This window comes from Paroedura picta, chromosome 4 (genome assembly GCF_049243985.1).
Source record: "Paroedura picta isolate Pp20150507F chromosome 4, Ppicta_v3.0, whole genome shotgun sequence".
Taxonomy (NCBI): domain Eukaryota; kingdom Metazoa; phylum Chordata; class Lepidosauria; order Squamata; family Gekkonidae; genus Paroedura; species Paroedura picta.
Window position 1 is genome coordinate 35,129,763 of NC_135372.1, and position 15,611 is coordinate 35,145,373.

Consider the following 15,611-nt stretch of genomic DNA (forward strand, 5'->3'; position numbering starts at 1 on the left):
CTCAGAGCTGGAAGCAGCAGGTGCAGGATGGGAGGGGTCTCCCCGGCCATCATTTTGAAATCCCCCCCACACACACACACCATGGCACCATTGAAGGGCCTTCACCGTACCATATGGAACCATGGTTGGAAAACCATGGAGTAAAATGTTGGACTAGGCTCCAGGTTTGAATCCCCCCCCACACACACACGCTGATCATGGTTCAATCTCATGGTTTAGTTTTGGCGTAACCAACAGAGCAGTGGTCCGCAACCTTTCTAAGTTTGCAGACCAGTGAGGAGGGGGGGTGACCCAACAGCCGCGCATGAGCAAATGCGCATGCACAGACGCGCATGCGCGGCAGGTCTGCGCGCACACACTTGTTTGCGCCATGCGCGGCTGCAAGCATACATGTGCAGCAGGTCCGCACATGCGTGTTTGCGCCATGCTTGGCTGCAAATGCGCATGTGCAGACTTGTGCATGCGCAAAAATGCCACGCAGGGCGCAAACACTCATGCACGGACCTGCCGCACATGCACATTTGCGCCGGCAGACCTGCTTCCCTCCCCCCCACCCCCAATAAAAAGAAGCTTGCCGGACCACAAGCTAATTGGCCGCTTTGGCGGCCCATTTGCTTGTGGCCTGGGAAGTTTCTTACTGCGGTGGGGGGGGGGCGGGGGGGGCCGTGGCCTGGTGGTTGGGGACCACTGTCTTAGATTATTTGTGAAGATAAGATGGAGAAGAGTGTGATATAAGCAGGCTTTGGTACCCCACTGGGAAGAAAGGTGGAATCCAAAGGAAGTAGAATCCTCTAGGAAAGACAGGCCTCCTTCAACATCTGTGAGGCCTTCCAGGAAGTACCGGCTCCTGAGGGATTCTGCAGCCAGAGCAGGCAACAGCAGAAAAAGCCATCCTCTGGTCTCAATCAGCAAAGCCTCCTTAAAAGCTGTTTCCCAGTTGAGAGTCCCCTGGGCCGACTGCGTCTCTCTGGTTGGTTAGTATGGGTAGAGGGTTCAGAAAGCAGTGCCTGATTCTTCCCGCTGCTCAGCGGGAGGCCAGGTAGCAATGAGGAGAAGAAGAGCTGGGGGGGGGGGGGGTTGTGCTGCTTTTCATTTACCCAAAAGAGTCTCCTTCCTTTCCTCTCCCTGCAAGAGACACCTTGTGAGGTAGGTGGGGCTCAGAGAGCTCTGAGACAACTGTGACTAGCCCAGGATCACTCACTTTGGCCGCATGTGGAGGAGGAGTGGGGAATCAAACCTGGTTCTCCAGACTAGAGGCCACTGCTCTTAACTGCTACACCAACCTGGCTCTACTGTGGCTTGTTTAACTTGGCCCAGGTAAAGGGCAATAAGGAACAGCGGCAGCCAACGCCTGCCCTTTTATTCAGGTAAGAGGGAAAAGGGTTATCTTGTCAGGGGTTACATCAGAATCTAGATTAGAATTTATTTCAGCATGAGCTTTTATGGCTTGGAGGTTCACACTGAAACAGACGTGAGTCACATCCAGGGGAACCGTAAAGGTTAATGTAGCATTGCCAAATGAAGCCCACCTTCTGAAAGATGCGGAGATGCGTTTCCTTTGGTGGAAGAGAAGTACTTGCTAGCCTTCCCTTGATGAAGGTCCTGTGAGTAGGTTTGGATCCAAAACGGCCAGACGTGCACCGCAACCTAAAAATGAGCTGAGCGTTTTGTCCTTTGGCATGCCTTTTGTTTGGGAGATGTGAGAAGGGGAAGCCTTATTTTTTTGGGGGGGGGTTACCAAATTGCCTTTGTTCAGAGCATATTTTGGAGCTATTTACAATTCAGAATGGGAAACCCGAATCTGAGGTCCTATTCACACGTTCCGAAGTCCATGCGTTCACCCAGGGTCCTGACAATGAGATGTATTTGGGGCTTTTTGTTCTCGGACCCTAGGAAGAGAGGCCTGAAACTCCCTCTCTCAATTGTCTATTTGCTTTACTCAGTTGTCTGTTTCCTTACTTCTTAACTTGCATCTACTCTACTACCTTTACCCCGCTCTGCCAGTGGAGTGGTGCCCCCTGGCTGTAAGTGGACAGATTACCATTTCAACTGGATCTTTGATCTGTGCCCTGTGGCAAAGCTGGGCACTCATCCCCTGGGACGTCAGATGCCTATCTCAAAATCCTCATTTATTCCAATCCTGGGCTTGGTCCTTGAGTGTGAAAGGTGTACAACAGGAGTTCCAAGAGGCATCTCTCCCTTTATAGCAATTCCCTACCACCACTCAGATGTAGCTTTTATTTATACTCGTACCATTTTTCTCTCAGTCAGGACTCCCAAGTAGATTATAGAACATTGAAGCCATATCAAAGCTATGTAATGTGAACCAATCCACACCTGAAACACCATACTCAAAATAGCAAATAGCTTACAGTTCTGTCCTCAAATATGTTGTTGGACATTTCGGCTATTGCTGGACAGCTCTTGCATTGCAGAAAAGTGAGTTGTGGGATTCCATAAAGCATTGGGTTTGGCACGGGTCAATTCATAAAGGATGTGCATCTCAGAGGGAGCAGCTTAAGGATGCCAAATTATTCACAAAGGTAGGAATCAAAACGGATTCTTAAAAGCTACAAGAGGAGCTCTCTGAATTGGTGAATGGGCGAATGACAGTGAATGAAGATCATTGTAGGTAAGTGAAACATGATGTATATTTCCCCCAACACACCCACAAATCTTAACTTGAAATATATGCCATTGGATGGACTGAAGCTGAAAAGGATAGATCAGTGGAAATGTGGACTGGGTGTGCGGCCACAGTGATAAAGGCAGTGTTTATGCTGAAGATTATTAGAAAAGCAGCTGAAAATAAAACAGCCAAAATTGAAACGGCTACTGGGGGAATGACTAATGCCTGTGGAAAATGACACAACTTTCAGGTTGATAATGAGGGAACTGAAATGGTTAAAGATTTCTGTTCCTTGACTCCATCAACCAAAAGGGAGACGGCAAGCAAGAAAAAATCAGGAAGAGAATTTAGACTTTGAAGGGCAGCTGTCAAGGAGCTATGAAAGATCAAGATGATTCATATGTTGGTGTTTCCTATTACTTGGAGTAAGTAAGTGGGAAAGTTGGCCAAGGAAGAAAGTTGATTCATTTTAAACGTGTTGTTCTGGAGAAGAGTTTTACAGATGCACTAGACTGCCAAAAGGACTAATAAGTGGGTTCTAGATCAAGTCAAGCCTCCGCTCTCCCTGGAAATGTCTAAAAAAGCCATAGAAAAGAGCAAGAGTCCAGGAGCAGCTTCAGGACTAACAATTTGTGTTTTCGTGAGTTGCTGCACGCTTCTTCAGGTACCTATCCTATACATTGGATCTATTCCGAAACCAGTTGACATTAGCTGGCAAGTGGCCGTAGCAGCTGAACTGACAATGGAAGGTGTGATTCGGTGAGGTGTGATATGTGGAGGGATGGTGGGCATGAAATGAGCAGTTGTATTGAAATGGGCAACCTGGGTCTCGGTTCAGCCCGGGCCGATGCATTTTCTTGAGCTTCATTAACAGAGAACTGCTATTCCTAGACCACCAACTGGATGTCCTCGGAGGTAAAAATGTTCCCCTACTGGGTTTCGAATGCAATGGTTTCTAATGTCAGCAATCAATTGTTGAAGGGAGTGGCCTGTTTGTGGAAGGTAGAGGGTGGGAAGGCATTGCTGACACATGATGGCACGCAGGGGTGGCCAACCTGTGGCTTTCCAGATGTTCATGGATACAATTCCCATGAGCCCTGTCAATTGACTGCTGGCAGGGACTCATGGGAATTATAGCCCATGGACATCTGGAGAGCCACAGTTTGGCCACCCTTATACTAGAGTCCTAGAGGAGATCAGCCCTGACTGCTCTTTAGAAAGGCCAGATCCTGAAGATTATTATTATTATTATTATTATTATTATTATTATTATTATTATTATTATTATTGAATTTATTACCCGCCACTCCCTTGCGGCTCGTGGCGGGTTACAACAATATAAGATGAAGCTGAAATACTTTGGCCTCCTCACGAGAAGGAAGGACCCCCTGGAGAAGAGCCTAATGCTGGGAGTGATTGAGGGCAAAAGAAGCAGGGGACGACGAGAATGAGGTGGCTGGATGGAGTCACTGAAACAGTCGGTGCAAACTTAAATGGACTCTGGGGAATGGTAGAGGACAGGAAGGCCTGGAGGATTATTGTCCATGTGGTCACGATGGGTTGGACATGACTTTGCAACCAACAGCAACATACTAGAGGATGAGCAAGATTATGAACGTGAGATGATACGGCTTAGGTTGGGACCACTGATGATGTTGCTGAGATCTACATGAGAGCAAGATTAGCGGCCATATTGGACTCACATTCCAGCTGTATCTGAAGAAGGGAGCAATGACTCATGAGTCACGAAAGCTTATGCCCTCCTACAAATGGCAGTAGTATTTATAATGCTACTGGACTCTTGTTCTTTTCTACTGCTAGGGACAGACTAACACAACTACTCTAAACTGAGGCTGTCCTACTTCAGTCACATTATAAGACTAGAAAAGACAATCATGCTAGGAAAAGTGGGAGGCAGCAGGGAAAGAAGAAGGCCCAACATGAGATGGATCGATTGATTCCCTGTGAGGGGAGGTGAGACAGAGAGCCCTGATATTACTGCTCAGATGAGCTTTATCAGTGTTGTGGCGAGCCCAAGTTCACCCAGCTGGCTGCATGTGGAGGAGGAGCGGGGAACCAAACCCGCGTCACCAGTGTAGAATTCCGCACTCCTAACCACCTCAACACGCTGGCTCTCCAAGAGGTGAGCAAGGCTGGTAATGACAGAATGTTTGGGAGGTCATTAACTCATCGGGTTGCCATAAGTTGCAAGCCATCTGACGGCATTAACATACACTGTTGGAAGCTATGATAGAGCTGCCTCTGGTCCCTGTCCCTCAAAATGCAGGAAGACAACCAGGACAGAAATTGGAGCACTTTTCCTATGAGGAAAAGCTGAAGATTCCAGGACTTCAATTTCGTAAAAATATTCAACGTGTCTGATATGATAGCGGTTTCTCTTTTGTTGATGTGCATTTTTTTTTGTACACTGCCCTGAGCCAGCTTGCTGGGAGAGTGGTCTAAAAATCTAATTAAACTAAATAAAATTGGGCATAGTGTGTAGTGGTTAAAGTGTAACACCAGGATCTGGGGTAGTCATGTCTGAATTGCCTCTTGTGCTGTGGAGGCTTGCCCCTGGGTCAGTCACCTATTCTCAACCTAACTTACCTCCCAGGACAATAAAACAAAATCGGAGTCCAGTGGCACCTTAAAGACCAACAAAGATTTATTCATGGTGTGAGCTTTCGAGTGCAAGCACTCTTCCTCAGATAGCTCACGCCTCGAATAAATCTTTGTTGTTCTTAAAGGTGCCACTGGAGTCTGATTTTATTTTGTTGTGCTGCTTCAGACCAACATGGCCACCCACTTGAATTAACTCCCAGGTTGGTTGTGAGAGTATGAAATGGAATTAGGTAAACTGCTTTGGGTCCCCATTGAAGTGAAATGCAGGATCTAAACAAATGCATGGGGTGGAGAAGACGGAGAGCTTTTTCCCCATCACGCTCAAAGCCACTCCGTAAAACTGCTGGGCAGCAGATTCAGGACTGAGAAGGGATGCATTTCCCTTAATGAGTCACTAAATTGTAGAATTTGCCCCTAGTGGCCACAGCAAGGTCCACAAGCTTAGAGGCTTTAAAAGGGGGTTAAGCAGGTTTAATGAAGAGAGGGATCTCAGCGGCTGCTAGCCACGGTGAGTAAAGAGGGAGCCTCCAGGTCCAGACGCAGTAAGCATTTGACTACCCTTGCGAGGACGTGAAGCCTTGGCTTGCGAGCCTTTTCAAGTCCAAGCCCCATTCCGCACACGATGGTCAGTTCATTTTCGGCGCACTTTAGAAGTAGATTTCCCCGTTCCGCACAGGAGAATCCAGCTGCGGAAGCCCATTCAGAGTGCAGTATTCCACATGTGCAGGACGAGTTGCTTGGCCATTCAAACAGGCTGCTGGAAAGACGCGCCGCGACTCCCGAAAAAGCGCCCTGAATGAGAAGTCGCCTGCTGAACTCTGCGACAAGAGCCGCCGGCAGGGGGCGCGCCAGCCCTACTTCTACCCATTCCTGCACGTTCCCTCTCTCGACCAATCAGGAGTGCGAACGCCTAATCCTCCCTCATTCCGGACTTAAGTGGGCGGAGCTGCCTCCCAACTCGGGCCGGCTTCTGCTTCGCGCATGCGTGGAGGGGTGGTCCGGCGAAGGATGCGTTCCTTGACCCCCTCCAACGGGCGAGTAGTGAAGACGGTGGCCGGGATTGCCCTTCCGAGTGCGGAGTCGAGCCCGTGAGTGAGGGGGGGGGGCTGGGGGCGAGACGCCACCCCATCCTGTGGGTCTCCCTGCAGGTCTCTCCAGGTTTTGGTCTGTGGGGGGGAAAGGTTGCCAACTCCAGGTCGGGACATGCCTGGAGGTTGGGGCGGGGGGTCTCAGCATGAGTGTTTCTCCTGCACTCTGGGGTAGTTCGTGCAGCCAGCTCTCCAAAGCTGTGATTTCCTCTGTAGCAGAAGTGGGCAACCTGGGGCTCTCCAGATGTCCATGGACTACACTTACCATGATCCCATGCCTGCAGGGAATCATGGTAAGTGTAGTCCATGGACATCTGGAGAGCCTCAGGTTGCCCACCCCTGCTCTATAGGAATGGATGTCTATAGTCTGGAAATAAGTTGTTATTATGGGAGATCAACAGGTGGCAGCTGTAGGGGTGGGCATTAGGGTTTTGGGGCAAGGAGTTTCCCTAGAGAAACGTTTTGCAGTCCCCTGCCCTAGGGTGGCCAACCACTTGGAGAGGTGGGATGTCCTGTCTCTTTAACAGAGGTTTTATGTATGAGGATGGGCGGGTGAGGTGTTTCATGGCATGACGGTCAATAAACTTGCCTGTTAGATAACATTCCATTGAAGGAGCAGAACGTTTCCCCTCCAGGCTGTAGAAAAGCCCGGCCTGCCCTCCCTTGTATAGCTAAGTAAGATATTTGTGGTATGCTGACAACTGAAACTGTGTGTGGGAGGGGAGCTCTTTCCATCCTTGTAAAATCATGGTGTTGGAAGGGGCATACAGGCCATCTAGTCCAACCCCCTGCTCAATGCAGGATCAAGTCCAGAGCATCCATGGTAAAGATCTGGCCAGCCCCTGTTTGAAGACCGCCTGTGAGGTTGTAGGTGTTGTGTGCAGGATTCCTTCCCCCACCCCAGCATAGTGTCCAGAACTTCCCATTCTATTCTGAACTCGTCAGGCCACCCCTAGCTCCCTTTTGGGAACTGTGTTTGAAGGGGAATGTTGAGGAACTAGAGCCTGTTTACAGAGGGAGGAAGACTGAGATGGTGCAGGAATCACTAGACCAAGCCCAATGAGGAAAGGCTGCAAGAGCTGGGCATGGTTAGCCAGGGCTCTGTGCTGGAGCACCTCATTTGGATGCCCAGGGGTGCCTCATTCAGCCTCTGCCATCACCCTGACTTGACACATTAAAAGTCTTTCATATGGCCTTACGGCAGTGGTTCTCAACCTTCCTAATGCCACGGCCCTTTAATACAGTTCCTCATGCTGTGGTGACCCCCAACCATAAAATCATGCAAATGTTCTTTCACAGAAATTAAACCGTGAAAATCTGTTGTTCATGATTGTATATAAATTTTTTTTTTCCGGGGTTTCTCAGTTCAGTTTTGCCTCATGTCCCACTATGCTGATGTCGCTCTTTTTCCCTACTCCAGACAGACAAACACTCTCTCGATCTAACCCGCAAGGCTGTTGTATGGATGCCCCCCCCCCGGCCAAGCTGCTTGTCCTGCCGCAACCCCTGTCAAAGGGGTCCCGACTCCCAGGTTGAGAACCACTGCCCTAAGGGGAGACGTGATCGCTGTCTTCCAAGTATCTGAAATGCTGTCACGTATAAGTTTGGACCCACTTGTTTGTTCTTCTTCTGTAGTCAATGGCTAGAGCAGCCTTTTTCAACCTCTTGACTGTGGGGGAGCCCCTGAAATAATTTTTCAGACTTCGAGGAGCCCTGGAAGTGATGTCAGCTGGACACGCCCCCTGCCATGGCCCCCGGAAGTGATGTCATTCCCGGCACCTTTAGCCCTCCTTTTGCTCTCTCCCCTGCCTCTACTACTACTATGGCGGCTCTACCTCATTTATTTATTTATTTATTTATTTATCATACTTTTATACCGCCCTCCCCGGAGGCTCAGGGCGGTTTACATTATAACAGAGAACCATACATAAAACAGTCTGTAGAACATGTACACCAATAACCAACAATTGCAACCAAACACAACACAGTATAACAATAAACAATCATAACACAAACAGGTCCAGGGCTTGTTGATGGGATTCTGAGGGGGGTGGCTTATTGATTGAATTCTGAGGGGGATGGGGGGGGAGCAGGGGCCCTTGGTCGCTGTAGATTACATCTGGTCTCGGCCAAATGCCTGGTGGAGGAGCTCCTTTTTGCAGGCCCTGCGGAACTGTTTAAGCTCCGTCAGGGCCCTGATCTCCTCTGGGAGCTCGTTCCACCAGGTAGGGGCCAGAACAGAGAATGCTCTGGCCCTGGTCGAGACCAGACGGACTTCTTTAGGGCCAGGGATCCTTAGCTGATTGGAGGCAGTAGAGCGCAGAGCTCTTTTGGGGGCATAGGCGGGGAGGCGGTCCCTCAGGTACACTGGGCCCTGACCGCGTATGGCCTTGAAGGTAATTACCAGAACCTTTAGTCTGATCCGGAATTCAACTGGTAACCATTGCAGCTGATGGAGAATAGGCCGGATATGGGACCTCCACGGTGTTGCCGTGAGGATCCTGGCTGCTGCATTTTGAACTAGTTGTAGTTTCCGGGTCAGGGCTAAGGGCAGGCCTGCGTAGAGCGAGTTACAAAAGTCCAGTCTAGAGGTGACCGTCGCATGGATCACTGTGGCTAGGTGTTCCGGGGCCAGGTAGGGCGCTAGTAGTTTGGCTTGGCGGAGATGGTAGAATGCCAGCCGCGCTACCTTTGTGATCTGGGCCTCCATTGTCAGGGAGGCGTCCAGAATCACGCCTAGGTTCCTGGCAGAGTGAGCCGTAGAGAGCTGCACGCCATCCAGGGTAGGCAGGCGCGCTTCCTCGCATGGGCCCTTCCTACCTAGCCACAGGACCTCCGTCTTTGAAGGATTGAGCTTCAGACGACTCTGCTTGAGCCATCTCGTCACTGCTTCCAGGCAGCTGGCTAATGCTTCTGGGGGAGAGTCAGGGCGGCCATCCATCAGGAGGAAGAGCTGGGTGTCATCTGCATATTGATGGCAACCCAGCCCAAACATCCGTACCAGCTGTGCGAGAGGGCGCATGAAGATGTTGAATAGGATAGGAGAGAGGACCGCTCCTTGTGGGACTCCACAAGTAAGTTGCCGGCGGCCTGATGTTTTCTCTCCTATTGCAACCCTCTGTCCACGATCCTGGAGGAAGGAGATCAGCCATTGAAGGGCTGTCCCTTGTATTCCAGCATCGATGAGGCGGCGAGCTAGAAGCTCGTGATCGACTGTGTCGAACGCTGCTGAGAGATCTAATAATATCAGCAGTGCCGACCCGCCTCGATCCAACTGGCGACGGAGGTCGTCCGTCAGGGCGACTAGCGCTGTCTCTACCCCATGGCCAGGCCGGAAGCCAGACTGGGATGGGTCTAGGAGAGTAGGAGCTGAGAAGACAACCCAGACCACACCGCTTCAGAGGTCCCGTAGACCCCCTTCAGAACTCCCACAGACCCCTGGTTGGGAATCCCCGGGCTAGAGATTGTAATATTTCTAGCAAAAAGGAATTTGAAAGATCAAGCAAAGATTATTGCATTTCTCTCGAGATGCAGCGAGTTGAGCAAGATCTCTTCAGAAGCTAATTTGTTACGTTTGGGCCCCATATAGGGGAGCTCCCGTCCAGGCCCTTTGCAGGGCTAGGGCTGCTTGTGCAACAGCATTACTTTGTCTTGCACGGCTCATATTTTACTTTTTAAAGGAAGAAGAGACAGAGTTTCGTGTCTGTTTTGTTTGCAGCCCTGAAGTAAAACTCATGGGGTTTTCAGGACAGATGAGGGGTTTTGTGCAGTATATCAGCTGCTTCCATGTTAGGATTTTTCCCTAGGTGGAAAAGAGCATTGCCCCTCCTTTGTGGGGAGCGCTCCCAAACAACATTCCTGACATGCCCGAGAGTCTTGCAGCTTTCCCCTTGAAATAGGGCAAAGGGAGAGCCTCCCTTTTTTCTGGCTTAAAAGGGGACTCCTGGAGTTAGGAGAGAGCTCTGCTCTGCTTTTCTCCCTCCCTCCCTCCCTTTCTCAGTTCCCGGTTGTGCCACAAGTCGACTGAGGAGGAGGCCGCAAAGGGGCCCAGCCACTTCTGTGATGAAGGCGCGGAGGCAGGACTGACCTTCAAGGGGTTGAGGCATACAGACCCTGTCCTTAGTCGCTTCCACCCTGACTGCTGCTGCTCCCCAGATCAGAGCTGGATTTTCCTGTGGATGGGGAAGTCTCTCTAATCTGGAGAACCAGGTTTGATTTCCCACTCCACCACATGCAGCCAGCGGGTGACCTTAGGCCAGTCACAGTTCTCTCAAAGCTCTATCTGTCTCACCTACCTCACTGAGATTCTGTGGCGGGGAGAGGAAGGGATCGTGAGCTGCTTTGAAATTCCTGCAGGAAGTAAAAAGTGGGGTATGCAAAACAGCTGTTCTCATAGGGAGCCTTGAGGCTTTTCAAGGCAGCAAATGTTCAGAAGAGGATTACCATAGCCTGCAACCATATAGCACCACTGGACCGCCTTGGTCTCCCCTCCAAGCACTAACCAGGGCTGACCCTGCTTAGCTTCCAAGAGCTGAGGAGATGAGGCTAGCCTGAACCATCCAAGTCAGGGCACTTGTGTGCCAATGCAGCAATAAATTGCATGGTGTCGATTTCCTTGGTTGGTTGTGATTGCTGGGAGATTAGGTGACTTTTGGAGGGGAATTAGACCTTTCCTTCTTTAGGAGGAATTTACCAATAGCTGTGCTAGCTGGATGGGGACTCCTATGTTGCTGGGGGTCAACAGTGTGGGAGGCTTTGGCCTCTGCTCCTGCCTGTACACGTCCCAGGCATCTGGGATGAAAGCAGAGTCCTGGACTAGATGAAGCACTGGCCTGATGCAGCAAAGCTGCTCTTATTTCCTTCTGTCCAGCCTGTCGCTGTGTTATCGCCTTCTTGCCGGGCTCCAGGGTTTGCTTGCAGGATGTCCAGCAAGCTTGGGCGAGTTTAGAGCTGATTGCTATGTTCCTTTCTCTTCTCTTAATTCCATATGACCGGAGGATCCGAATTGGCCTCCTATTCCTGAACCACAAGAGAAAGGGGGAAAGAGTTGCGTGATTGGCAACAGCTTAGGGAACTGCTGGAGGCGGGTGAGTTTTTGTCCCAAGTGTCAAAGTGTCAAAAGAAAATATTCCTTGAGTTCTACAGGTTTAGGCATTGTGGAGGGATTTGTGCAGCTGGAGCTCAGGGGAAGAGCTGCTGCTTTGCTCGTGGAAGGTTCAAGGTTCAAACCCCAGCCTCTTCAGTTGAAGAAATTGGGTAGAAAGATCTCAGACTGAGACCCTGGATAGCCACTGCTAGTCGGGGTGGCATACTGTGGTTCTCCAGATGTCCGTGGACTACAATTACCATGAGCCCCTGCCAGCAGGGGCTCATGGTAATTGTAGTCCATGGACATATGGAAAGCCGCAGTTTGCCCACCCCTGGGAAGACTGTACTTTCTGACTAAGTATGAGGCAGCTTCATGTGTCACATGATTTTAAAATACACCTGCAAGTCTCTCATTGAAGGCCCCATTTAATGGAATGCAATCTGACAGCTTAGTAGTCCTAGAGGTCCATGCATATGAGTCTCAAATGGTGCCAGAGTTCAAGGAAATATTCATAGACCTTCCTTTCCTCCACAGCCTTGTTCCTGCCTGCCAGTCCTCGAATGCTTTCAAGCTCCAAGTTCCTGCTCCCTGTCTTACCTCGTCTATTCCGTTTCACCGCCATGAGCTCCGTCACTGGCACATACGAGTTGCAGGACCCCCTCAACTACCGAGGCGGAACCCGCGTCCAGCCTGCAGATGGGAACCACTACGAAGACGTGTATGAGCCAGCAACGGGTAACCCAACTACCTCTTAGTGTGACTCTCCGGGGATGTGGAATCCAGGGAGAGGCTGGCCAGAAGCGCAGGCATGAAAGAGCTGTCGTTCCTTGGTGGAATTACATCTGAGGAGTCCACTGCAGGACTTTTGTGGTGATTAGGCAATCCTTAACATTGCTCAGAAATTATTGCTGGGCTTAAAGGTAAAGGTATCCCCTGTGCAAGCACTGAGTCATGTCTGACCCTTGGGGTGACGCCCTCTAGCGTTTTCATGGCAGACTCAATACGGGGTGGTTTGCCAGTGCCTTCCCCAGTCATTACCGTTTACCCCCCAGCAGCAAGCTTGGTACTCATTTTACCGACCTCGGAAGGATGGAAGGCTAAGTCAACCTTGAGCCGGCTGCTGGGATCGAACTCCCAGCCTCATGGGCAGACAGCTTCAGGCAGCATTTCTGCTGCCTTACCATTCTGCGCCACAAGAGGCTCTTAATTGCTGGGCTTAGGTTTGTTTAAATTGGGAAGGATTCCCACATAATCTTCTGGCCTTGGTAGCAGTTTATCAGTGCTAGGCATGATTTGTTATCTTTTCTTTATAGCTGGACATTGTCCCGGCTTGGTGGTTAATAGAAAAACTTGGTCTCCTTCCAAGACCTGAGATGCCCGAGGGTAGAGACGACTGTGTAACACTGTTAGGTTTATTTAGGCACATTTGTTTAAAAAGAAATCTAACCCAGTTGAAATATTATTTTCCCCCATTAGGTATGTCTTACCTTTACGGAAGGAGCCTCTTGTGGCGCAGGGTGGTAAGGCAGCAGACATGCAGTCTGAAAGCTCTGCCCATGAGGCTGGGAGTTCAATCCCAGCAGCTGGCTCAAGGTTGACTCAACCTTCTATCCTTCCAAGGTTGGTAAAATGAGTACCCAGCTTGCTAGGGGGTAAATGGTAATGACTGGGGAAGGCACTGGCAAACCACCCCGTATTGAGTCTGCCATGAAAACGCTAGAGGGCATCACATTAAGGGTCAGACATGACCCGGTGCTTGCAAAGGGGATACCTTTACCTTTACAGAAGAAAGATTCAGGTGGGTAGCCGTGTTGGTCTGAAGCAGCAAAATCCAAGTTTGAGTCCAGTGGTGAACCTACAAAAGCCACTTGAATCTGGCTGTGAAGGCCTTTGACAATGCACAATAAAAATACTTAAAGAAGAAGAATGGGATTTTTTAATACCCCGCTTGAGGGCTACTGTTTTACATGATGTGTACAAGTCAGAGAGTTCGGCTTTTCACATCACTGTATTTGAATTATCTTAGCTGAGAACCTTTAAGTACACACATCCCTGGGCTGTATCCAGATCTTTCCTTCTTCCCTGTGAAATTTTAGAAACTGCAAAGGAGAATTCATAGATCACAGGAATAGCTGAATAAAATGCATTTGTACAAGGGTGTTTTGATACCAGACAGCTGTGAAAGCTGAGGGATGCAGTATGTGTGAGCTCTGTTTGTGTAAGTGGGTCCTTGTAATAGAATTGTGCTAGATTGTGTGAATCCAGTCCCTTTGTTTATTTGTTTGTTTGTCTGTGGGATTTTTATACTGCCGCTCCTAGCGAACTGGCTTGCAGTGGTTTACAACAGTGTCATAAAAACAATATACAATATAAAAATTATACAACTTGATTCATAAAAGTTAGCAATCCCCCCCCCCACCAACAAATAAAAGCAGAGGTAGGAGACCTCTGTCTCTACAGCAGGAGAGAGCTTTCCTGGCACACGGCAGGTTTTTAAAATGTGGGTTGAAGCAGGTGTAACTTTTACCCAGCAGGGTATCATTGATGACTTGAGACCTGGTTTATTATTTTATTTTTAATTTATTATTGGATTTGTTACCCACTGCTCCTGGGCCAGCTGGCTTGCAGTGGTTTACATCATAAATAAAAACACAATAAACAGTAACCTGAAATAAAACCCTCAAGTCCTGCCCTCCATGAGGCACTAATAGCCTGACCACATTCTGTGCCACAGAGTGGATATCAAATGTTAATCAAAGAAGATGTTCAAAGTTTGGAGATTTGGAGGAAGGGCTATATAAACCTTCTATGCCCTGGCCTCAACCAAATGCCTGGCGGAAGAGCTCTATCTTGCAGGCCCTGCAGGATTGTGGTAGCTCTGACAGGGCCTCAGCTCTTCTGAGAGCTCATTCCACCAGGTAGGGGCCAGGACCAAAGGTCCTGGCCCTGGTTGAGGCCATACGTACCTCACGTAGGCTGGGGATTGACTGACTTTGCAGATTTTTTAAAAATGACCTTAGCTATAGTTACCACACTGCATGATGGTATGTAAGTTGCGTGTAAGCATTTTTAAAAGGTTCCTGTCAAGTGGAGTTTCCGGCTGAAACTTTGAAGAGTTACTGTTCGTGTGAAGCGTAACCTCAAGTCCCTGAAATATAGTGGCTGGCCTCACCTCAGGAGGCAGCCATTTTGTGTCACCCTGGCTCAAAAACGTTGGAAGCTTCTGCCCTGCAGGTTCTTTGAATCCACTGGGTGTGTGACGGTCTGAAGGAAGAGGTAGAGTATCTTTCTCATGGTTTTACATCCATGCCCTTGTCATGTATATTTCTGGATCATGCATTCAATTCCATTTAAACTTTGCCGTTTGCCTTTGTAGTATATTATGCTGTCGTGCCTTCCGTTAAAATACTTCCTTTATACCAGTCTGCATCTCCCCTCTGGCAGGGCCGTAAGAGCCCATAGAACAGAGGCCTCTGGCTATAGGGAACCAAACGAACAGATCAAGCTGCAGAGAACCTGAACTCCTTTTCTCCTCCTTCCTTAGGCCGCGTCATCGGCAAGTTCCTCTGCTCCGGTGAGAAGGAGGTGGACCTAGCCGTGCAGAGTGCCCAGACCGCATTTAAAGCATGGAGTCAGAAATCAGGCATGGAGCGGGGCACTATATTGTTGGAGGCCGCCAGGATCATCCGGGTATGTCGGAGAAAGGGCACGGACCTGCTCCGTCACCTCGACTGTTATTTCGGAGGCTCTTGTGGTGCTATGCGAGCAGCCGGAGGTCTGCATACCTTGGCTTTGTTGCATGTTGTTGTTTTTTTGCTGTCAAGTTACAGCCGACTTAGGGCAAACACGTAGGGCAGGGGTAGTCAAACTGCGGCCCTCCAGATGTCCATGGACTACAATTCCCAGGAGCCCCTGCCAGCATTTGCTGGCAGGGGCTCCTGGGAATTGTAGTCCATGGACATCTGGAGGGCCGCAGTTTGACTATCACTGACGTAGGGTAACAAAGGCAAGAGATGTTCGGTGGTGGTTTGTCAATGCCTGTCTCTGCATCGTGAACCTGGTATTCATAGAATCATAGAGTTGGAAGGGGCCATACAGGCCCTCTAGTCCAACCCCCTGTTTAATGCAGGATCCTTATCCAGGATAAGGATCTGCCCAGCCGCTGCTTGAAGGCCGGGGAGTG

The 15,611-nt window shown here is 49.6% G+C and overlaps 1 protein-coding gene across 3 annotated transcripts in view; it reads left to right on the forward strand.

Annotated features, from left to right (window-relative positions):
• Positions 1 to 6,180: 6,180 nt before the first annotated feature.
• ALDH9A1 (aldehyde dehydrogenase 9 family member A1) overlaps positions 6,181 to 15,611 on the forward strand; it is a 29,989-nt gene continuing 20,558 nt past the window's right edge. For 2 of the 3 annotated variants that reach the window (XM_077332335.1, XM_077332337.1), the window contains exons 1-3: positions 6,181 to 6,339; positions 11,963 to 12,163; positions 14,973 to 15,118. In XM_077332335.1, coding sequence (XP_077188450.1) covers positions 11,989 to 12,163; positions 14,973 to 15,118 — 321 coding nt within the window. In that variant the 5' untranslated portion in view covers positions 6,181 to 6,339; positions 11,963 to 11,988. Of the gene's footprint in view, positions 6,340 to 11,407; positions 11,427 to 11,962; positions 12,164 to 14,972; positions 15,119 to 15,611 lie in introns of those variants that run through there. The other variant, XM_077332336.1, reaches the window with a different exon arrangement.